This window comes from Antedon mediterranea, chromosome 5 (genome assembly GCF_964355755.1).
Source record: "Antedon mediterranea chromosome 5, ecAntMedi1.1, whole genome shotgun sequence".
Classification (NCBI taxonomy): Eukaryota; Metazoa; Echinodermata; class Crinoidea; order Comatulida; family Antedonidae; genus Antedon; species Antedon mediterranea.
This window is the reverse complement of record NC_092674.1, coordinates 13,527,445-13,552,951: the sequence shown is the minus strand read 5'-3', so window position 1 is coordinate 13,552,951 and position 25,507 is coordinate 13,527,445. Positions and strand designations below refer to the sequence as shown.

At 34.1% G+C, this 25,507-nt stretch overlaps 2 protein-coding genes across 2 annotated transcripts; one reads left to right on the top strand and one right to left on the bottom strand.

Annotated features, from left to right (window-relative positions):
* The first annotated feature begins 14,736 nt into the window (after nt 1-14,736).
* Nucleotides 14,737-15,474, top strand: LOC140049717 (uncharacterized). The gene has a single exon (XM_072094664.1). The coding sequence runs from the start codon at nt 14,737-14,739 to the stop codon at nt 15,472-15,474; it is 738 nt and encodes a 245-aa protein (XP_071950765.1).
* A 7,255-nt stretch (nt 15,475-22,729) lies between these two features.
* On the bottom strand, nt 22,730-25,166 carry LOC140049128 (uncharacterized). The gene has a single exon (XM_072093955.1). It carries the CDS (start codon nt 25,123-25,125, stop codon nt 24,499-24,501), a length of 627 nt encoding a protein of 208 aa, XP_071950056.1. The 5' UTR covers nt 25,126-25,166; the 3' UTR covers nt 22,730-24,498.
* Nucleotides 25,167-25,507: the final 341 nt, after the last annotated feature.

Genomic DNA, 25,507 nt, shown 5'->3' with positions numbered 1-25,507 from the left:
GTTGTGTGTGTAGGTCTGCTTCTGAAGAAGTGGCTGTGAGGTGTGTGCTCCGTGAAATGGCTGTAAGGTGTGTCTGGGCCCTTCTGAAACTTGGGAGTATGTTGGCTCAGTTTATTTGCATAATGTCATTACATCATCTGTGAGGGTAACGATTGGTCCTAAGTTGATCCAGGGGTGTTTAAGTGGGAGTGATTAACGGTTTAATAAGGTATTTCTGTGATGGATGACACTGTCAAATCTGTACTTAAATAGTGTCGATCACTCCTGGTTTAACGATGGGAAAGTCACAAAATTAAGCTAAGTGTTTTCTTTAGGGATTCTATTATAAACTAAATGGTCATTAAAACATCTGGACAAACTCTCCTTTGGACTATAAACGCCGCTCGCCTTTTTTACGTAACAGTTTTAAGTATTGTTCTTTCTTCATTAAATGTACACTTAATCGCGGGGAAGGTGTTGCTCTATTAGGTACGTAAATAACAGCATACTGACAGCAGCAGTTACATCATGAAAAAGGTTCACCTTTGTACAAAGCGACTTACATTGTCTTTTCCTGACGTAGATATGTGCGGTATGTATATCCCATATCTTAGGGATTTTTTTCAAGTACAGTCAAAGAAGATTTTATATTACGAGAGCTAAAATAAAGAAGGATGAGTAGTAGTAGTGGTAACATCCTTAAGTTTAGTGTTCACGATTTTTTTCCTTTATTCACCAATAGCAAAAGCAAATTGGAGAAGATTTCGTTAGATAAAGGTTTGCCCCATACAAATACATTTACTTAACACTCAGATAGCAAAAGCAATACATATCAATGAAATTAACATTCAGTAATAAAGGACATAAACAACAAAATGTATTTATTATGAAATTTTACCAACAAATGTCTCCCGCGAATGAAAGCCTCAACCCCTAATACCCACCCCGCCCCGAATAATAAGCATGGTTCTTAAAATCTTCCTCATCTTATATAGTCTAAAATAGACACTGACAAACAGATTAGGTTTATTTTAACGAATAGCAAGCACTGCAATAATTATATGGTAACCGAGGTTTTTTTCAAACAATTCATCGTCCATACTTACTAGAGGATGAGCAAGAGGTCTATGCAGAATGAGAACTGTTTAAGGTAATATACGACGTGCGCTGATGCGACTGGTTCCTTTATAGACTGGACTAATGTAACACGCAGTTTGTTGGTATCTTTGGTAAAAAACTGAAAATATTACAAAACGATAGGTTATATTTGAGATGTTACTAAGTGTTAGAGCGGGACCTCTTCCTTTCGAACTTCATTGGCTTCCTTTATAATAAATTATAGAATTCAATTTAAGACATTTGAATGTTCATAATTCGGATAATCTAGTGTCAGAGTACCTTCGAAATTTTATTAGACCCTATGGTTGTAAAAGAAGGGGTCTGAGAATGATACCAGGCGTACAAATTCAAATTACTAGGCTGGTTTCGACTAAATCCTTATTTCCAATAGGATAATAATTGGCATTATAATAGTAAAAAAAAAACATCGAATATTACAATAATATAAAACAATACATACATTAATGATATAAGTAGTTCTTTGATAGTTACAGCCAAATGAAACATTGGTCTCTTATGATGTAGTGTCATTATTTACCAAAACACCAGTCAACAAGTCTCTCAAAATAATTGAAGAACGCTTACAGGCCCGTAGCCAGAATGCATCAGAGGGGGGTTTTCTTGACACCAAGTATTTTGCGAGCGCAGCGAGCAACTGTAGGCGGGGGGCCAGGGGGCCGCCAAGGGCCCCCGGTCGGGGTCCAGGGGCCTTCGCCCCCTGGAAGCTTTGGCTCTCAGAGCAATTTCGGTTGTTTTAATAAGCTTACAGAGACATTTTTTACCTACTAAAATCTGAGCTATGCAGAGAAATTATATAGTACAGTATCATGGAAGTTAGTAGTACTGATCATGAAATACAGCTTTTTTGTTGCAAAAAAGTATATTATATTAGGCCCTTAAATAATTTCTTATCCTATAAACATAAAAAACAAATAGTACCGTATATTTCGGTGTACAAGTCGCACCAGTGTATAAGACGCACCCATAACGGAGACTGAAATATTAGTATTTTTTATGTAGTCGATGCATAAGACGCACTTATTTCTAGGCCGAAATTTAAACATTTTACAATCAAAACAATGGTATTTTAATAATAAAACAACGATATTTTATTAGAATCAAATGATATAATTTTGTTTGATTGCCTTTATTACATCGTAATCAGTCTCTACTTCAACTGAACGTTCAATGAAAAGGGAAATCCCCATATTGTTTCAGTTACGATGCACTGTGTGGGTAGGGCTAGCCTATGTCTATTTAAGTAACTTTAATTTCATATTATTTAAATATATACCTTCTTATTGTGTGTATGACCATTATAAAATCAATCCATATGATGTTCAGTTTTTTGGGCTGATAATGAACCAGGAATATCATGTTGGGTAGGCCTATATGAAAATCTTTCCTATTTCCATGCATGCATTACAGCAATATGAGGAGAGGAGAGCACTAACCATGTGCTCCTTGCCTGGTGGCCAGCACTGTTGGCCATATACACTATGAGATTAGGGGAAGCTACTTAACACAATAACAACACACTCTTTTAGATATCGCTTGACATACAAACTATTGCCTACATGATTATAAAATTATGTGATTGTTGACATAGAGATGTAATAAAAATAAACCACCGTGATCAAGGGAAATATTTATTGTGTAATTAAAATGTGACACCACCGTAATTAATGGACTCTTCCATAAATGTGTTGCGCTGTGATGCTGCATGCTGCTAGAATACACACCCGCGAGTTCAGAGAGTATTACTAGGCTTGGGTAGAATATCTAATGCGTAGGCTACTGTAATATTAATTAATACAGTCGAGGATGACAATTTACCTTAACTAAAAATTCAATAAACTTGTTACCACACTGTGGTTAGACAGGAGTGAGTAGCTAGCTAGGCCTACATTGCAGAGTAGTACACTATTTTTAAGTAATTTAAGTATTAGTAGGTAATTAAATTAATTAGGGTAACATTTAGAGGTCAAATTTGCGTGTCAAAAGTGCGTCTTATACACCGAAATATAAATGTACACGTACCAATTTAACCATTTTTATTCAAGTTTACACAGTGAAATTCTTTGGTTTAATGAAAAATATTTCCAGGAAAAAAATAAAAATCCCCAAAAAGATTGAACTGAACTGAACGTGATCTTGTGCGTTCCGAAAAGCCCGGCCGAAGCACGCGATTGGTCAGTCCATTTTTTGTCATATTTATAACCATCATCTCTCAACAATCTCTCGATCTCACGCTCAGCAGTGACTTTGACATCGGACAATCTGTATATTCGATCGATTTAAACATAGTCAATAGAAGTAAAATGACCAAAAAATCTGCTATAATTGATAATTAATTGCACGATTTTGGAAGTGGGGCCTTTGTTTTTCAAGGGGGGTTCGCTGGTAAAAGGGGGGTTCGCGCAAAAAGGGGGGTTCGCCCGAACCCCAAAAAAACCCCTGGCTACGGGCCTGGCTTACACTGTGATAAACAACTATCAGAGAGAACGTGGTTACATATCAACGACATTATGGAATTGCTTCAATTGGTACTCACCACCACATATTTCAGCTTCAGAGGGGATATCTACCAGCAAAATTCAGGTATGGCCATGGGTAGTCCATGTTCTCCGATTGTTGCGAATTTATTAATTTATGGAATGGCTGGAAAATGAGGCAATAACTACAGCTCACACCGACATAAAACCGAGGATATGGAAAAGGTATGTAGATGGCATTATAACAATAATTCCCAAGGATGCGACACAACCATTATTACAACACTTAAACAAAATCGATGATGACATTAATTTCACTTGCGAAGAAATGTCCTTAACAGACAACTCTATCCCATTCTTGGATACGCTAATTTTAGTTGATGGGGAAGGCAACATCAACACTAAAGTTTCTTCATCTTCTACAACACAAGTTATCCGTTATCCGCACACTTCTACACAGATATAACACGATAATCACAAATAATGCAGACAAACAGAACGAAACTAAGATGATACATACTTCACTTAAACAATGTAACTACCCTACATGGACGATTAGAAAGGTACAACGTAAACTAAGATAAACAAAAAACGGACACACAACCCGAAACAGAAGACATAAGAGGGTCGATATCCATCCCATATATTCAAGGCCTGTCAGAGAAAATCAAGAGAACATTAAAAAAATATAACATACGAACATACTTTAAACCATCTAACAAAATTAAAAACTTAATCGTCCGACCGAAAGATAAAGCATGCAAAGAGGATTCCTGTGGTGTTGTCTGCAAAGTGGGTTGCACCAACTGTGAGATGGTGTACATTGGGGAAACGGGTAGGGCACTCAAAACCAGAATTAAATAACACAAGAAAGATGTTGAGGAAAATACACAGGACATACAGACGCGTGCATCACGGAAAGTTTCGTCCTCCATTTTACATAAATCAGCAATCACGGACCATATGACCACACACAACCACATACCTAACAGGGTACTACACAAAGAACAAGTTTGGCTTAAACGTAAAATTAAAGAAAGCATCAGCATAAGAAAGCAAAATAAAAATACAAAGATGAATAGAGACGAAGGCGCGCACCAACTATCTCACATTTACGATCAGCTTCTGACGACGACTGGTCCCCTAGGCTACACAAGAAAAACATATAGTGGCTGGAAAGGAGACCAGTCGGAGACAACATGCATCATAGCAACTGAAGAAGTCAAGCTGACAGCTAGACGAAACTGTCTTGCCAACGTAAGTTTTATTGGTTTACTATCAAATAACTACTTATATCATTATACGAATCGAAACCAGAAGAAATGTTTTCATAGTACATACATTATTTAAAAAAAAATAAAAAATGAATGACTGTGAATTGAATATTTGCTTTGCGGCGCGTTTGGTGCAGTAGTTTGGTTAATGAGTAGACAGTGATAATTGCTGATTAATGCTTTATTTGTGTCTTTTCCGAAATCATTTTTACAGTGTAACACTGGTTTTGAAATATCTTTTTTTTATTTTACCTTTGCACATAACGCACCTTTTCTTCCAACAGACAAGAACGTAAAATAGAGTTTGTTTTCACATCTTTTTTGTCGTCATTGTTGTGTACCACTGTTTTTGGAAAGTTTTTTTATGTGAAATATTTATTATTTTAACAGCAACAAATATGCGAAAATAACAACCTATTTAAGTATACATAAAAAGTGCAATTTGTGGGTTTACTTAAAATGATATCATTAGATGATAAATGTTAACTAAAATATTGGCATTTTCTCACTAACATGTTTTATCTAATCAAGTAAAAAGAAGAAGAAAAAGGAACAACACATATATATATAAATAATTGAATAATACTATTAAATAATACTGAATAAGCTTAACATAATGTGTTTAATAACGGAGATTTCATTGCCCGTTTATGTGAGTTTGAAATAAAAGACAATTTCGAGAATAAGCAACACATCCAATTATTCGGAACTGTTATTTGAAATAGGCCTAATTAACCTCTTAATAATATAATTTAAATGCAGAAGCTCACAATAAGTTTACGTCTTCGTACCATTGTTTATGTAAATATTAAAACATTTAATGTAATCAGTTTTAATTATTTTGTCAAATCTGAAATCATTATAATGTATAACTGATGAGCTCCAATTGATTTAAAATCAGTTAAGTTCAATCTGAAAAAAAAAAATGATGACGCAGTTTAAAGATAAACAAGTACAGTAAAGCTTCCGAAACATTGAAACATACTCAACCAACTTTATATTTCTTTTACAAGTTGGACCTACAACTCAGGACCCGATAATTGTGTTAGACTCTTTTGTTCTATCATGGAGAAATAAGTTAGCTAACTTATTTCTCCATGGTCCTATGAATTAACTGGCGTGTTGAAGATTATGTAATGATCTAGCTACATGACCTTTTGTTCAACGGTTATTTTCGACCGTCGATGTAGTACACTGTAACGCGAATTTATACTTTTAATCAGGAATTTATGTGCTGAGCTAAACGTCCAAATATTTTTCCGCGAAAAGTACACGCGCAAGGGTAGATGTTTTTGTGGTTCACACTGAAAACCAGAGTACTGACACTTTTTGTGGCCGTAAAAGCAATATAATTCCAGCCGACTAAAAAGCAACCGATTTTCATTTCTATGGGACCAACTGTTGCTGATTTCGTTATTCAAGATACTCATTTCAAGTATGGTCACAGTGATAGAAGTATCATGCCAACACAGCTGAGTGAATCCTACTGGATAAACGGAGAGAGAGAGAGTTTGTACGTCTGTCTGTCTGTCTGTCTGTCTGTTTGTTTGTTTGTTCATTATACAAATTGTTTTTACTGCACGTAATCTTACATATGGGGTATCAAAATGACCGCAATTGAACCGGGAATGTTCTAAGCTATATTTGAACATCATCCACCACCTAGGATCCAAGTTAGGGACCAAAATGTGGTCAAAACCCCCACTTTCGATGATTGTTCGTTATACAAATTTCTGTTTCTGCATGTAACCATACATATGGGATATCAAAATGATGGCAATTGTACCCGGAAGGTTATAAACTACATTTATTCCCCCGACTCCTGGGGTTTTTGTGGGAGGGGGGTGGGTCTGGTGGTTTGTGATGTCATTTTTGCTAGGGCTCGTGGTTGTAGGCTATCGAATTGTAAAATTATACTACAACAGTTTTACAGTATTTGAATACATCCATTCCTGTGTGAACATATACACGTTCTTTACTGTTACTGTGTTCAACTACATCACCATGCCTCCAAGGAAAAAACGCCCATTGTGGTAGAGGGGCGTTGGGGGATACGGTTGGGGTTCAGGGGATAGTGGTGATTTTGCTTAGGCTAGGAGTAGTGGAGATAGGCTGTTAGGGATGCGATTTTTTTTTCGTACATGAGTTGGGGACCCCTCATGATTTGTTGTTCCGTGTGCACCCAAGCGTATAGCAATTATTACAACTGCGATACGATTCTTCCTAGGCCTAGGATTCACGTGATTGCCTTGGCGCACTCTTGAGGAGTCTTCACACACACACTACCACTGTGCAAAATGTGTCGAGACTAATCGACAGCTAGGCAAGACACATGCAACTAAGTAGTATTGGTCATAGCCCAAAGAAAGTTTAGACACGAGAATAAAGAATGTGTATAATTTTGTGTACTGTAATTTTTTAATTCTGTTATTTTATTATCAAACAATATGCATGTACTCAAAGGAACTTTAAAAATGCGCGTATATGAACACGAGAATAAATTGTGTGTACTTATTACTCGGAGTACCTAACAGTAACACACACACCCACACAGACTACTAGAATAGATACAAGCTTTAGAGACTAATAATTAGGCCTAATAGTATTAATAGAAACTATAATTTTAACACGTAATTCTTTAGTAATAAATTCTATTAAAAAAAAACCAAAAACTAATGACAGATTATTTCAAAATTCCACACAAAACGCCGCTATTCTTTTATACGCTTGGGTGCACACGGAGCAAGAAAATTTAACTGATGAATTATTCATGTTTATTTTGTGACGTTTCATGAGGGGGTCCCCAACTTATGTACGAAAAATAAATCGCGTTGGGGATAGTGGGGATTTTGCTTAGGCTAAGAATAGTAGGCTATCAAATTGACCAGAATTGTGGAGGGAAAATGTTACAGTATTTAATTATTCCTGGGAAACGGCTGGGATTTTTGGGTGAGGATGTTGGCCTATCACCATGACCGAAACTGGGAATGTTTTAAACTACATTTGAAAACTGCCACTGAGGGATTATGGGTTGGGAGTGATGGCTAAAATAATTTGTACTGGAACCGTCTTAAAAACATTACCCGGTTTCTGGGGTGGGTTGGGAAGAGGAGAGAAAATACTGGCGTAATGAAGTAGCCTAGGCCTATATGATTGAATTGTACTACGAAAACTTACTAGGCCTATATTTGAACTGTCCAGGGGAGGAGGTAAGGTTTGTTAATTGCGGCTGCGATGGTGAGAGGAGAAAGAAGACCGGGGGACCGCAGTATCAACATTATATATTTTAATTATCAGCCAATATAACACCTACTCATTTACATAGTTTACAACGTACTTAAGCCATATGCCTATCATAGCTATTATGTATGCCCTCTCAATTTGAAGCTAAAGTTTAATTGAATTTGTCCTTCACTGGAAAGAGTGTGGGGTGTTATTAAGGGGTGGAGGTTGGTGCGTATACGGAGATACTGGCGTCGGGTGTTATGTACAGAGAAGGCTTTAAACTAATTTTGAAACCCGGCTTGGGGCGGGTATAATTGCTAGTTAAATATAAAGGAAAAGAGAAAAATAAGTCAAAACATGCGGTACCCCACCATTTGCCAATGTTGACGTGGATTATTTTGAGACAGTAATGATAAGCAGAGGTGACAAGATATCGACATCTTCAAAACAAGAATGTTTGTTGAAATGTATCATGGTATCATGGTACAACAGAATAGTAGACATGAGTTTTAAGGGGAGGGGATGAGATTTTTGGTCGATGTTGTCTAGCGGAAAAGCGTGATATCATGTGGAAATTACACGTACCGGTATTAGTATAAGACGACTATAGTCTAGGCAAAACATTGTGTCAACAAAGCTTAGAGTGATCAGAAGAGATTAAATAGAATATTTGGCTATGTTGGCTGCCTGTAGCATTCCACTTCCCCTATCTTATTAATATTATTATTATTATCTTGATTTCTAGGCCTCTTTTCAGATATTTGTCCTAGACTAGTATGCATGTTAATGACATAACTAATATGGCTTCGCGGAGATTATGTACACTCTGCATTTTATGTAACGATACGGCATGTGAAATGTATTAATTATTTTCGGAAAAAAAAACAATTAGTGAAACTAACCTGCTTGGGAATTTCGCTGTCCTGCTCGGACAGATCCTTCTGAAGAAATGACAGGTTCATTCACGTGTCTGATGGGCGCCTTCGTCTCTGTTGATGGGTTGGGTTCCTCTTCGTCGGATCCAAACGGCCTCTGATGCACTGCGTTTGTTGTTTACATCTGGTGATTAGTAGTTACATGATTATCTTCATTAAAAGTAGCGGTAAAACGTTACTAATGTACGTCATAATAAAATAATGTCTACTTCACTTAATTCGGAAGCCCAGAGAGAAAGTCCTTTAATTATTCATATTATACCAATATCCACATTCGGATTATAGATATAATATTTATTTTCTAAATATTGCTTTCATATTACTTAGGGTTGGGTCTAAACTATCCAACGATACAAAAAAGGATATGATTTGACAAAAGTCTATGTATTCCTTAGGTCAGTATAGTTTCGATACAAAGTAAGTCATAACATTCTGAAATGTAATGTAATACAATGTTTAGTATTAAATGCATGGCCATGTTTAGTGTGGAGTGTCGGACATTACGTACCAGTATTTGTATTCTATAAAACATTAAAAATGTTAATTCGGTTACAATAATAATATAATACCACTATACCTCATAACATTATGCAAACACTGATTTAAATTCATCGTATATCATGACTAATTCGATTACAATAATAATGTACTTTGTATCATCAATAAATTAAAATGTTTAACAATCCACATTGCATGTAGCAGACTACTACACCTCAGTAACATAATATCAATACTAAACTTATCTGAATTTCAAATCATCGCATATGACCAAGGTCTATGTAAAGGAGACTAATTAATATAATGTTTCAATATATCGTTAGTGTGAAGTTACACCAATCACTTACTGTGTTCCATAACAACAACGTTTTTCGAATAGAAAAAATAATAAATAAATATTAATTTCTATTGTTAATTTGCACGCGCGCACATCTTTGATTATCAGCTATTTAAAAGGTTAATTAACTGATATTTTAAAACTAGTTTTTAAAGGCGAATTAGTTCCACTTCACACGCGTACAGACTGTAGTATTGTCTTATAGAACAACTTTTTTTTAAAGAAGCTACTAAACTTTTGCCTGAGTGCTGTCTAAAATTAGGCAGGGTTATACCAATGTTGATTAAAAGGTTTATATTTATTTATTTATTTAGGTTTATTCCCGTTTGGTCGTACAGAAAGATTTAGATCTTCACCAGTCCCTTTTTTAGTCCGACTCATTAATGATGAATATTGAATAGGCTGGCACTATTTTAACTTACAGGTGGACCAATTTTAATGTGGTAAATTATTATTATTATTATTTTTTTTTTTTTTTTTTAGTTTTACCTTTTATACATAATGTATTTATATATTTTTATCAAATTTTGTAAAATACTACTTTTCAGCCTTTTGGCTGCCGTTGTATTTTGATGTCTTTTTATGAATAAATATACCTAAATGATTTTATAATAAGCAATATACATTTTAAAGCCGCGGTGTTACGCTTTAATACTAAGAGAAAATACCTGAATCCTCCGCACGCTTATTGAAAAACAATATACAATCAAAGATCTAAAGAACACGGCGCATTACAATAAATAAAACAAAATAATTATAATAATAGAATATCAGATGTGTCATACTAAACTACGTCTGATAGGTAATCTGTTCCATAGGCATAGTGCGTACACTTAATCTGTTAAATATAGTATATTTAAATTATTTCTATTTTTGTAGCACTCTTCAAATATTGCACAAACAAATAAAAGTAATAATAATTTTAGTAGAACCAATGGTATACCAACTCCCTGTGTATACAATTTCATTAAAATATCATCAAAACAAAGTGCAGTATAACGGTATGTAGATGCTAACTAGTATAGTACAATGTGAATATATTACATAGAGATACTAATAATATAATTTTAATTTTACATTAGAAAACAGAAATGGAAACCGTATAGGCCAAATTCAACGTTTTATGTATGTGCTACAATCCTATTCCTATTAGTAAAATGGACGAGTCCGCCAATACGGCAAAACCACGCTGGTGGTTTTCAAATAAACCAAGTGTTTTAAAACTACTTATATAAAGAATCCTGTACCCTAATCTTAAATACATTTACATACTAAAAATAAGGGATAATAACTTTTGCATTTTGTGAAAAAAATTGGATTAGTTTTTCAGCAACTGTAATTTTAGTTTTAACGTTACGTTCTGACTGCTAAGGAAAGGTTTGGCGACTTCGAAAATTCTCGCCTCTCCTTTAACACTAGCCGAAGAACCAATCACATTTTACTTAAGGTCATTAGAAAGCTTGATTGATTAGCTTTTGCATGAAGGAACAGCCAATATCATTGGATAACTAGGTCAAACGTTATGAACGTTTATGTAGAAATCTCAACAAATTGACAAAACAAGCTTATTCTTTAACACAAGGCAATTTTCAAATCGTCTACCGATTTCATCATCATCAAAACACTCTCAACTATATACTTTATATTTCATTGTGGAAAGACATGGTAAAGAACTTTACAAGTTGGACCTAAAACTCAGGACCCGATTATAGTGTTATAGACTCTGTTGTTCTATGAATTAACGGGCGTGTTGAAGATTACGTAATGATCTAGCTACATGACCTTTTGTTCAACGGTTATTTTCAAATCAAAAATATGTTTAAAAATGTTTCAAATACGGTTGCAGTAGTAATAGGAGTGGATGCGATTAAAAGCTATAAGGAAGGGCGCCATAATACAACCATGAGTAAATTCTTGTCATTTTACAGGACGTAGTATTCCAAATGGAATATGACGATTGCTGAATTTTAATTCAAAATTAATTAATTAATTAATTAAAATTACGCTTTAATTGCAATAATTTCCAAAAAAAGAATTTTAAAAAAAGTACCAAGTTGTTCCTGTAAAATTAACCCTCATAAGAACATATTAAACAAATTAATACTAAAATTACAGACAATTGTTAATACAATAAACACGCAATTCAAATTCAATTTAACTTTCATTTAAGACAAACTGTTCATATTCATAAAAAAAATGAAATACATTGAGTCGAAAGTAGATATCGGAAAATGGCAGTTACTAAAGTTCTAATACATTAATACCAGGGAGATGTATATTTTACATCTCCCTGGTTAATACCTACTATGCACTGTGACTTAAAGCGGTTAATTCTATAAGTATTAGGGTAATCAACAACACAGATCCAATAACCATCTGACAATGGACAAAATATATGCTTCTCTGTTACTTGCAAATCTAAAGACGACTCGATTAAATCGTTATTTTCATTATTTAGTAAAACAAAGAAAACAACGATCTATCTATCTATACGATCTATTAACGAATATTTGATTTTCCAACACATGTGTAAACACCTATGCCTACATCCGATGTAGGCGTCTGCGATAGCCGATGATTACTTCAAATATTAACATAGAGGCATTAGCCATGAATATAATTCTAAGATGGTAAATTCCCGAGTGTTTCTTCTCATGATTTCATATTTGTATTTGTGTAACTAAATTTATACAGCATTTTTTATTATTGTTTTGGCCTACATCAGTCTTAATTGACTATGCATACGACGTCTGTAGTGGCAGCAGTGTCATTTTATTCTTACATTTATCTGAGTGATGACTAAGCCATGACTGTTTAAAGTACCTTGATTGGTCCTAACATTGATCAAGGGCTTCTCCCGTGTAGTGCCCGTGTGGAGCCGTTAAATGTGAAAAAAGTCACGTTTGTGCAAACAACCACATTTGTGCTAACATTTTACCTTCAAATGTGCAAACAACAACATTTTGTGCAAACATTTTATCTTCAAATGTACAAATATGTAAACATTCATTACCCGCAAATGTGCAAACATCTCGCCGTTAAATGTAAAAACGATCAGTTTTGACGTTAAATGAGCAAAAGGTATTCTACAAATGTGCAAATCATTTCTTCAGTCAATCAAAATCTGTGTAGTTTTCTCATCTCATCTAAAAACACACAGAAATGTTCTTTATACAGAAATATCAATATAAGTATCAAAATTGTATTTTTAGTCGCGTGCAAACTCTACAGCTCACTATGTCGGTCGGTCGGTCGGTTGGTCGGTCGGTAAATACTAAGCTAACATTTGCGCACGCGACTGCAGCCAATTTTTGTGTGTGGCCGCTTAAGGGAGGTAATTTACCATACAAACAATCTGATGTGTTGTAAACAAATTTGCTTCGGCTGCTCACATGAGATGGCTGCTTACAGGTGGTCCACTAATTAGATGAAGAACAAACGGTCTTTTGAAACTACGACCGTTAAGGGAGGTGACCACTCACGAAGATTCAACTGTAATACTATAATATTAAAACTCTGAATTTTTAAATCATCGTATATGGCAAATGACCATATTATAGGTGACTAATTAACATTATGATGTTTCAAGTGTTGGAATTTGTTTAATGAAATTATTGCAGAAACTAGTGGACGACACATTCCCAAGGCAAAAAATGGGGACAACAGTAAGGTCAAAGAGCCTCTTTGGATAAACAAGGGTATGAAGAAAATGATAAAGCTTAAAACAAAAGCATGGTTTAGGTATAACCATTGTCCAAGCAGATCTAATAAAGCAAAATTTAAAGATGCTAGAAATAAAGTAACATCCATGAAAAGGAAGGCCATTTGGAACTTTGAAAAAATGATTGCTTCCGAAATAAAAGAGAAACCCAAATCATTCTAGCGATATGTAAACTCCAAAACCAAGGTTAAAGCGAGACTACCATCCCTGAAAGATGAGAACAATGTGGCACACAGTGATGATCAGTCCAAGACTGAGATACTTAATACTTTTTTTCTCTACAGTTTTTGTAAGGGAAGATATTGATAACGTACCAGAGTTTCAAAGAAGAGTTTTTGATACAGTTTGTTCTGAAGTTGAAATATCACCCCAAATCGTTGAAAAATATTTAAAGAAGTTAAATGTGACTAAAAGTCCAGGACCTGATGGTATTCACCCTATGATTTTAAGAGAGTGCAGAGCTTATATTTCTGAGCCGCTAAGTACAATTTTTTCTAATTCATTGAAAGAAGGTATTGTTCCTCGGAATTGGAAAGAAGCTCATAATTATTGTACCTATTTTTTAAAAAAGAAGCAGGGTGGAAGTAAATAATTATCGGCCTGTTAGCTTGACTGCTGTATGTTGTAAAGTTATGGAAAGCATTATTAGAGATTCTTTAATTAAGCAATTTGTCAACAATAACTTATTATCGGAACATCAACATGGCTTTAGGTCCGGTAGATCCACAACAACGCAACTATTAGAGATAGTAGAACATTGGTCTAAGCTTTTAGATGATGGGCGTGATATTGATGTGGCATATTTAGACTTCCAAAAGGCCTTCGATTCTGTACCTCATATGAGACTGTTAAGGAAGGTTGAAGCTTATGGTATCTCCGGTAGCGTCTATAATTGGATTCAAGACTTCTTAAAAGGTAGAAGACAACGAGTAATGTTAAATGGGACTCTGTCGAAATGGTCTGATGTGATAAGTGGTGTTCCGCAAGGAAGTGTGCTTGGTCCGATTTTATTCTTACTCTTTATCAATGACTTGCCTGAAGTTGCAGTATCAGAAGTTAAGATGTTCGCTGATGATACTAAAGTTTATGATTATAGGGAATCCAAAGAAAAATTGCAGATCTCACTTGATAATATGTTTAATTGATCGACCAGATGGCAACTCCTTTCAATGCCAACAAGTGCAAGATGTTGTATATGGGGAAAACAAATGAGAAGAATGAGTATTTTGTAAATGTACAAGATAAAGTTAAAATTGAAGAGACTGCTATAAAAAAGGATCTTGGAGTATACTTTGATCACAAATTGAACTTTGATTATCATATAAATTGCTGTGTTGCTAAGGCAAATAAAATAGTGGGTCTCATCAAAAGGACTTTTTGTTACAACGATAAGGATATGTTTCTTAGTCTATACAAATCTTTAGTCCGCCCTATCTTGGAATTTAACTGTTGTGTCTGGGCACCTCATCAAATTGGACTGATTAAGAAAATCGAGTCGGTTCAACGAAGAGCTACCAAATCATTGTCAGAAATAAAACATTTGGCATATCCGTATAGATTGAAGTTTTTGGGTTTACCTACACTGGAGTACAGACGATTAAGAGCGGATATGATCCAAATCTTCAGAATTATAAATGGTCTTGACGCTATTGAATGCAGAAAGTTTTTTACATTTGTTGATTGTCATGGAACTAGAGGTCATGAATACAAGCTATATAAAAACAAGTTTAGGCTTAATTCCAGGAAGTTTTCCTTCAGTTGTAGAGTTGTGGACTCGTGGAATAACTTACCATCTAATATTGTAAAAGCTCCAAATATAAATCTGTTCAAGTCACTCCTCAATGGTCATTGGAAGTCCCTTGACTGCAAGTTTACCTTTTCATATTTATAATCACTTTGGAACATTATGTGTACACCTGGAGCGCGGAGTTATAAGAAGACAGGAAGGGTCATATAAGCTATATTTAGCTTTCTAACCGACCCATAACATCAAGCAAGTATCAAGCAAGTATCAATATATCATTAATGTGAAGTTACACCAACCGCTTACTGTGGTCTAAAAAAACAACAACAATCATTACGTCAAAAATCAATATGTACTACATTATAATTATGATTATGTACGTTTTCAGGAGTTCACATGCTTTTTCGTGTCAAATAAACGCTCTGAATTACAAATGTTACACACTATTATGTGCACAAATACACTGGGTTGGTTTTGGGTACCCTATGTGTTTACTAATAAACAATTATTAACAGTATTGTCTCTATCAAAGCAGGTGAAAACAATTGAAAACAATGACGACATTTTATAACGTAAAATCACCTACAATAAGAAATTAATACGGTACCCACTCTGAAGATGAGATTGTAAGTAAATCACTTGTGATCTTAAATGGCACGACCAATTAAGGGTAAGGGTATCAAAATGGCACAAAAGGACACGTTTGAACTCAAACGAGCAGAGCAGATCTCAAGCAGATCTCAATTTGAATCATTAGATACTTTACTAAGAAAACACATTCGATTTTACAAGACCCAACCTATCGCATGCACTATTTTTGAAGTTCAAAGAAGCGGTCCATCACCCCTCGTGCAAATAGATTTCGTAATAGTTTTAACATCTGCCTTTAGAACACTGAATGTTAGAGAATGATTTTTTTTTAATGGTGACTTTTCTGTTTCTGTATTGTGTTGTTCTGTACGAGCTACATTATTCATTTTATGCAAATGATACATTAAATGGATATGAATCGATATATCAATTTGATTTAGTAAAACATCTTTAAAAAAAAAAATAAAAAAATATAAAAAAATATTCCAGCCCAGTAACTCTAAAACAAAACCAATAGTAAGTATTTAGTTGAACAGACTTTGGATCCTAGTATTATATTTTTTGTCATAACTGCCAGTTCAAACGCCACTTTATCATAATTTTCACTCGTTAGCACTACCTGATAAAGGCAAAGAAACACTTATTTGGTTTACATTTGTTTAGTACTTAGGCCTATATGAACAATACTATACAAACAAGACAAATGTATACGTATAAAATACATTATCTTAAAGTAAACACCAGTGGTAAATAATCTTTATTTAATTTAACAAAGTAACATTATTTGAATCCATAACGTTATTTTTAATTGATAACATCTTATTGATTTCAGTACAATATTAATACTTTGTTTAGAGTGAAAAATACTATAACATCATGTTTGTAATGTTTCAGGATGGAGTGTCACCTTTATATGTCGCTGCACAAAACGGCCACACAGATGTTTGCACTATTTTGCTCAAGGCTGGTGCTAAATTGGATCTTCTAAGTAATGTAAGTGTTACACATATTAATAATTATTATTATTATTGTTATTATATAATTCAGTGTGATTAAATAAATATTTAATTTTAAAATTTAAAGAGCATACCGGCGTACATAGCATACCTAAATGAACCAACTCACATTGCGAGTCATATATCATTTCATATTTTGTATCGAGGATTACTGTATTGTCGAGAATACTTCGTCAAGGTTAATCTTGACATTGGGCAGTTAGATCAACCAATGATAGTTTAAAAGTCGCGGTCATTTAAACCCCGGGACCTGGAAACCTCCAAGCAAGATCTCACCAAAGAACTATTATTTTTCAAATTAATGATCCCGAAACTTAACTCAAGAAAGAACAAAAATAGGATCGGTTCCTGATAAACTGTCTTGAAAAAAAAAACATCGCATATATAATAACTATCTGTAAACCCTCTTTGTACTGTCGCACTTTGTAATAATCGTCACATAATACTTTGTAATACCTGTTGCGCGCACATGGTGACAAAACTGTCACACTTTGTGATAACATTCGAGCTCTCACACTTTGTAAAAACTCATTTCGCACTTTGTAATAACTGCTGTCGCACTTTGTAATATTTTTTTTTTATTATTTCAATTTCCCCCCCCCCCCCCAAAAAAAAAAACAATGCGCCACCAGCTGTAGCAACAAGACAAAAAAAAAATGGTTCTCAACAAGACAAGACCCGGGCAAGACGCATATGACTACTGAATTATGCATGTTTTTGGTGACGTTTCATGAGGTGTCCCCTACATATGTACAAAACCCAACATATAACGACCCGGGTAATATACCTAGTGTTATTATTTGGAGGCAACACAGTTGAGATTGGTAACAGAAATGCTACTTAGGACTGTTGTTTTGAAATCTCAGTTACGTCTTGATGTAGTAAGAATGTTAAAATAACACGACGGGTTTTTCTTGGACATAGTATAATCAGCGAAAGCCTATTTTCAATCGTGCGCCCCCACCCGGAATATTGTTCAGTCATTTTTAATTCAATTTCTTGTACACAATCTCGGCGTATTTCTAATGTTCATAACAAATTTATTACATTCTTTACTCGCACTTGTCCTAATTATAATGTTACTCTTATTTCTCTCGAAAATCGAGTTGTTTTTTATATGGTATTTTTATACAACTCTTTCAATTCTGTTTATTATTGTCCTCTTGTTGCTTTGTTTAAGTTGAATATACCAACTGGTACTCGCAGTAAGTGTTTGCTTCACGTTCCTTGTGGTCGTGTTGAATGCACAAAACATGTATTTTTCAGCAGTTACCTAACACATTTAATAGTGTGCTTTTTTGATTTATTTTATGATAGTTTAAATGTATTTAATGGTAAAATTGTTAAATCTCTATGATGTTCCGATTTTTGTTTATGTTATTGTTGTATATTTGAATGTATTATTATAGTTTATTATGTTTATGTTTAGTTGGTTGTCAACTGAATAAAATAAAATAAAAAATATAGGTATGAACAGGGAAAAATAAAACTACAATGTTTGACCATCCGCCAATTTAATGTTTATTGTATGGAATTTGACCCACCACAGAACTGAACCTACTGTTACCGAGAATGAATTATGATAATACGCGAAATGTCATTTATCATTGATTATGTCTACTGTCCACACCCATCATAGGAATATAATTTTAAAAGTTAAAGGAATTGATAATGTGTTACATGAAACGTATAATAATATAGGAGGGAAACGTCAATTGAGGTCATGAATCACTAAAGACCAGAAGCAAACTGGAAAGGCTGATATGACTGGGATACAGAGAATAGCCTATGAAATAAAATAAAATATTCAATTGAATGTTCTTATAGCCGATCGTTGTATAATCTAATGAACAAATCTGATAACTTAAAACAGTGTTGGTCTTTTATTAAGTCAAAGAGAACCTGTGTAGACAACTTGTCTTTTAAATGATTCTGTTTGTAATGACCCTAATAAAATCTTAGGGATTCAACTCGTTGTTTGCATCGTACTTTACTGATCAAAATGGTAGTACGAACGAAATCACGTCGCCATGTCTATATGTTCCTAAACTTACGGATCTGTATATTCATCCTGATCGGATATTAAATAAAATATTTAAAACGCCTACACACAAACATCCTGGGCCTGATGGCGTTACTGATATGATGCGTTTTGCAACTACATTTACAAAATAAACCATGACAATACGCGGATGACACGTTCTTTCCAAGATGTATTCGCTCAGATTGTGATATAATCATTACAAGGGGACGTCGTAGTAGAGTATATTGCAAAGTGGTCTACAGCCAACCTACTGTTATTGAAACCAGCAAAGTGTCAGGTTATGTCGCTATCCCATCAGCGATTACACGAAGTTCCATTTTATACGTTGAATAACAAATGTAGATAACATAAAATGTAAAAAAGTGTAATGTACTGTACCCAAATATGGTAGTGATATGACATAATCATGTCCATATATGGGCACATCACTTTTTTTTCACATAAAGTTTGATAGTGTAGACTGAACTTAAGCGAAATAAAATATATACTGCAAAAAAAACCCCATAAAAACATCAAATCAATTGTGCGTTATCTGCATGTGTATCGCCGTTGAGACCCGGGATGCTGTGGCCCATGGTGTTGCAAGCCGTTTGAAAACGTCTTGCTTGTACCGAAATGGCCCATTAGTGATTTTCATTATTTGGTGTTTGATTTAAACTAAATAATGTATTGATTATATCAATTAGGCCTACTGCATTTATTTGAATAAACGCCCTCTCCCACATGAAACATATTTGGAATATCCAACCTCCACCCGCCACATATATTAATACGCACAATATTGTTTTATAAGACAAACACAATTCTATTTGTGGAAGAATTCATTGACTGCTATACCTACAATTTACCAATCATTTTGATACAATCGTTAACTCTATCATTATATTAAATACAATTGTATTTTATATTCTTCTTTATTCACCAATATCAAAAGCAAATTGGAGCAAAAAAAAAGATTTCGTTAGTTAAAGGTTTGCCCCATACTAACAAATACATTTACTAAACACTCAAAAATAGCAAAAGCAATACATAACAATGAAATTAACATACAGTAATAAAGGATGTAAAACAACAAAAGGACAATAGATGGGCCACCAATCAGTATCTTGATAATACAGATTCTGTGTTTGTGTTAATATTCTTTATATCTAAAGACAGGTTTGTTCATATATGGGATTTTATTTTATTATGAAATTTTATCAAAAAACGCCTCTCACGAATGAACCCCCCAACCCCTAATAACCACCCCGCCCCGAATAATAAGCATGGTACTTTAAACTGTTATATTCTTCATCTTATTTAGTCTAAAAATGGCACTGACAACCAGACTAGGTTTATTTTACAAATAGTAATTTCAATAATTATATGGTAACCGAGGTTTTTTATCAGTTTAACAGTCCATCGTCCACACTTAATAGAGGGTGAGCGAGAGGTCTATGCAGAATTAGAAAGTTTTAAGTTAATACGACGTGCGCTAATGCCAATGGTCACTTTGTTGACTGGGCTAATGTAACACAGAGTTTGTTGGTATCTTTGGTAAAAAAATTAAAATATTACAAAACGCTTCCTTTACATTGTAGAATTCAATGTAAGACATTTGAATGTTCATAATTGTCTCGATAATCTAGCGTCAGAGTACCTTCGAGATTTTACTAGACCCGGTTTTAACAGAAAAGAACATTTTTCACCAAATGAAACTTGGGTTTGTGTCGATAGAGTTCAGGAATGTTCCCAAGGGTTCTGTTATTGCTTTTAACTTTGAGAAGGTCATGTACTTTTGATCCAAGGGCGTTCAAGGGGATATTTTGTATGCGTGTTTAATGGCTTTTACCTTCGAGAAGGTCATGTCTTTGACCCATTGGCGTTCAGGGGATATTTTGTATAAGTGTTTTAGTAATGTACATTCTTTTTCCTTTTGCCTTCCTTTGGACCAACACTTCAATAAATTGTTGTTCCCTCCATCCACCCCTTCTTTCCACCGTTTCATGATAGAATTAATTATTATATCTCAATTTTTGTTATGTGTTCGTGGGCACGGCGTGTGTGCCCATAATAATTATATCTCAATTTGTTTATGTATATTAATTCTACGATATGTTAGTTACGATTCTGTATAGACCTATAACTTTTATATTATATTATCGGTTATTTTACAAGTATATTAATGGTGCCTTTATCTATGTAACAATGGTGAATGCTAATTGTTAATACTATATATTCAACAGGGGCAGCCTTCACGTAATGTAAGGTATTAGATGTAATATCAACACCATAATCTACATAATGTAATGGTGGCTGCCCCCTTTATTATTATTACAGTAGTTATATATTTAGTTATTTCGTCATTTAATAATAAATGACATTTTCCATCCATTTCGGTGTTTTGTTTCCTTTGTTTTGTCCTGGACTCTGTTGACATAGGGACTTCGGTGTGAGAATGACACCAGGCGTCTGTACAATCCAATTACTAGGCGTCTGCACAAACCAATTACTAGTTTCAGGTGATTGTCATGCATTTAGCCGATCCTGTGCTCTGAACTGCTCTTTATCCAGCACAAATTAGACTGGTTAAATCGGAATTTTGGTTTAAAAGCATTATTAAAACGAACGTATTATTAAACAATGAAGTGATTTTAAATTTCATTCAATACATAATTGAGATATATATTGTTAACTGCTACTACATTGTAATAATAATGTCAATCGCTTTGATCAATGTGAAACAGTGATACATAAGCAAATTGTATTCTATATAAGCACATTGTATTAAATATTATTATAAAGTACTGTTGTATATAAGTAACAGAACCAGCAGAACTATGTTGTTCAGTAACTGAAACACAACATGGTACAACACAAACACAATTTAGTAGTTTATTTTCCTATTTTAATAACAATAATCATGACCTGTATTATACATAACATCATAATCGATCCGTCGGCAACAACAATGAAACATGCTTTTACAGAATGTATATAAAAGTCTCTATAATAGGTATAAACGCATCAATCACACACAAAGATGTGGAATAGGCCTTATTCGCTCACCTTCATTCATACGCCTCTCTTTAACTTCCTTTTAAAAATTCTATTAATTTACTGCCAACTCATTTACGTTCGAACCGAATTAATAGCAACAATCTATAAAGCCATTTGAGAGTGTCAAGAAGTAACCCTTCTTTTGTTTACATAGGCGAGAAATCTTTCTACTGTATTATTAAAACAGCAGTATTATTGGTAGCGTACCAAATCAAATCTATTTAAAAATGTCTAAATTCGGTTTCAATAGGATGGGATGGGATAAAAGATTATGTGGAAGGGCGCCGCCATACAACCGTGAGCAAATTATTGTCAAAGTAAATTCTAAGTACAGGACGGGTAATTTTTTTTTCCAGGACGACCGTGGGCAGAAATCATGAATAATTCATGATTAATTATGACATAATAGGGAACATTATAGAGGGCGTACAGGACGTACTACTCTAAATGAAATATGACAATTGCTGGGTTAATTGCACTTTAATTTACAAATAACAATCTGAAAATGGAATGGCATCCACGACAATACTAGGCCTACTACTATGTGTAGAAAACAGTCAGAAATAAAAATTACCTGTAATAATAAAAACATAACTGCTAAATCTTCAATCACATACCTTGGAATTGATCTTGACCAGAACCTGACTGGTACAGCTACAGGTATGAAAGTAATCAATAAAATTCATTGTATACTTAAATTTCTTAATATAGGCCATCAGCTGTAACTCAAAAAGTGGCTAGAAAATGACTTTCGTTCCAGTAACGGCGGCACTATTTTTTGAAAGCAAATACTGATAATTTAACCCTTTATACATGTTATGTTCAAGTTTCTTTAAAAAATATGCTGCTGTTTTTTGTCAGGAGTGATTTAAACTCGTGATGGTACCATAAAAAGGGCCTATTTTGAGGTCTGAGCCCATGTTTGGGTAGCTGTAACTTTATTAATAAATACCTTTAGCATTTGAAATTTTTAACACGTATTCCAAACACAGTGTATATCACAAATCCAAAATTTTAAATTTCAAATGTAGAAATACTTAAAATAACAGTAACTGAAAAAGTGCGAGTTGTTAGACCTTCTGCCGTGAATGTTTACATCGAGTAAATGGCGTCGCGAGGCAAATTGTATGATACGGTGCTGCCGCCGTTGGCTTATTACTAGAATACAGCAATATAAAAAACGAACGAATCGGTTAATTGTATATACATTATAAACATATTGTTATGTACTAAATATAAACAGTTGGTGTGATTTTAAAAAATGAAAAATAATAAGAAACAAAGAAAATTTTGATTTTTTTTTGGTCGGTTGCAGTGGCCTTCCATACATTTGATGACGCCCTCTATTGACATTTTCCTACAAAACTTTTAAATTCTCATTATACAGTAATGTGATACAGTAACAGACGTTGAAAGTAGTTGTAATAAAAACATTTGCTATATATACATAAAATGATTGATTTTGTTGTTGTTAAAACCATATTTGCATTCGTTGTTTTACATTTTTAAAAAGTAATATAAAGTAAGTAACAAAATGGCAATATAAAGACGATAAAAATTGATTAAAAACGTACTTTTGACAGTTGTCATTATTCTATAAAGCTCGTTTTTTGTGTTCATGTTCGGGTAGAGAGGCTATAAACTCAGGGGAGGAATATAAAATACCGTCCCTTTTCACCAAGACAAAAATGAATGAGATGAGTAAGAAGAATGCAAGAGTTTTGAAAAATAAGATATTTAGAATGGATAACATGGAATGATCTATTTAATGTAAACCGTAAGGTTAGAGTCCATACACTGTGCAAGTCCAAGCTCCTTATATCTTGGCTCTGTGTGTATGTGAGACGCTTCATACCCAGATTTTAAACTTTTTTTTATATACCCATACTTATAATATTTATAATGTAACTGTTTTTCTTCATAGATCATAATATTCTAGATCATCATCCGACTCGTCATCACTAAATATTATAATCTTCATTATCATTCATTGAATCGGTAGGGGGTGTTTTTATGTTTTGGCAGTTTTTACATTTACATAAGTCTGTACATGGTAGTCCAGATTTCAAACAGGAACATCTTCCTTTTTCACAATTTCCCACTTTACAGCTACAGTGAATTGACTGTAATAGGACCTGAGGAGCTGGTGGATTTGTTATCCATGTGATTGCAAGCTGTTTGTCCTTCATTTGCCATCCATGTCCAACTGAAGACGGGGCATGGATACATTGTTGGAATGATCGCCTATGGATTGCAGCCTGAAAATTACAGCATTTACAATGCTGGATGAGAGCGTCCCTTGTTGGTGGTAGACTTAGTTCTGTAGCTGAGGATGACCGACAGAAAACTTTGTATCTTGTGTCATTAATACTCGTAGAAGCTTGTCCATAGAGCATACACACAAACGACTCAAGTGTGTCGATAGTCTCCTGCTTGAGAGTAAATTCTCTGCCAATGTCTCTAAAGGTTTCTATATATTCTTTATTTTCTAAAGCAAGTGCCAGTGCTTTTTTTCCCCACTTGGGATGAACCAGTCAAGTGTCGTATTGTCAATCCAAGTCCAAGAGACTTCGGAGTTTGCTTTTTACCTTTTGATGTTAAATAAACAATGTCCTGGCAAATGGATAAAATTTTAACATGGGTCTCAGGAGATACATCGACATAAGTTGCCATGTTTGGTTCAAATGTGACACCAACGCACCATGCAATTAAGTTGTAAAGGTGAAATGGAATCGTCTTTATTGCTTCCTTCAAATTTATATCGTCTGATGTTGGAGGCCAATTACAACTCATAGCAGGTGAATCTTTTATTTCGTTGTGTACAATTGTACCTGCATTAAAAACAGTTCTAACCTTTTCTAGACTTATGTCATGATGTATTGCTAGAATGGTGCTTTCAATTTCAATTTCAGAGCTAGATTCACCAGTTGTTGAATACTCCTCTTCAGATGACTTAATACGATCTAACACACTTCCAGTTGAAAGTTCCTCTGTAAATACCATCTCACATTGGTTTTTACGATAAGGCTTGTGGAAGCAAAATTGCGGAAAGTCTTGCTTCATTCGTTCTTTAAGTCTATCAGATCTAAAGTAGGAATTAAATGACATTAAAAAATTGTTTCACTATGCCTAATTAATGGATACTATGAGGACAGTATTATTCAAATCAAAATAGAATAATACTGTTCATTGACATTTAAATGCTTTATTAAAACTTTAATTTGTTTGTATTATGTTTTTGTTCTTTAGATTATGTATTTCGATTTATATGTACCTGTAATTAATCATTTCAAGCCCTTCATGCTGTTTCTCATCCTTTCCGCATCCTTAAAATGTCTTGATTTTTTATGAGACGCTGAATGACTGTTTGCTTGAAAACTTGATATGATGCATCATACTCTGGTTTTAGTGAAGCATCCGTTCTAAAAAAAGATAGATAATACACTTTGAAAATGCAATAGTCATGTAGTGAGACAGTCTCTTGATCATA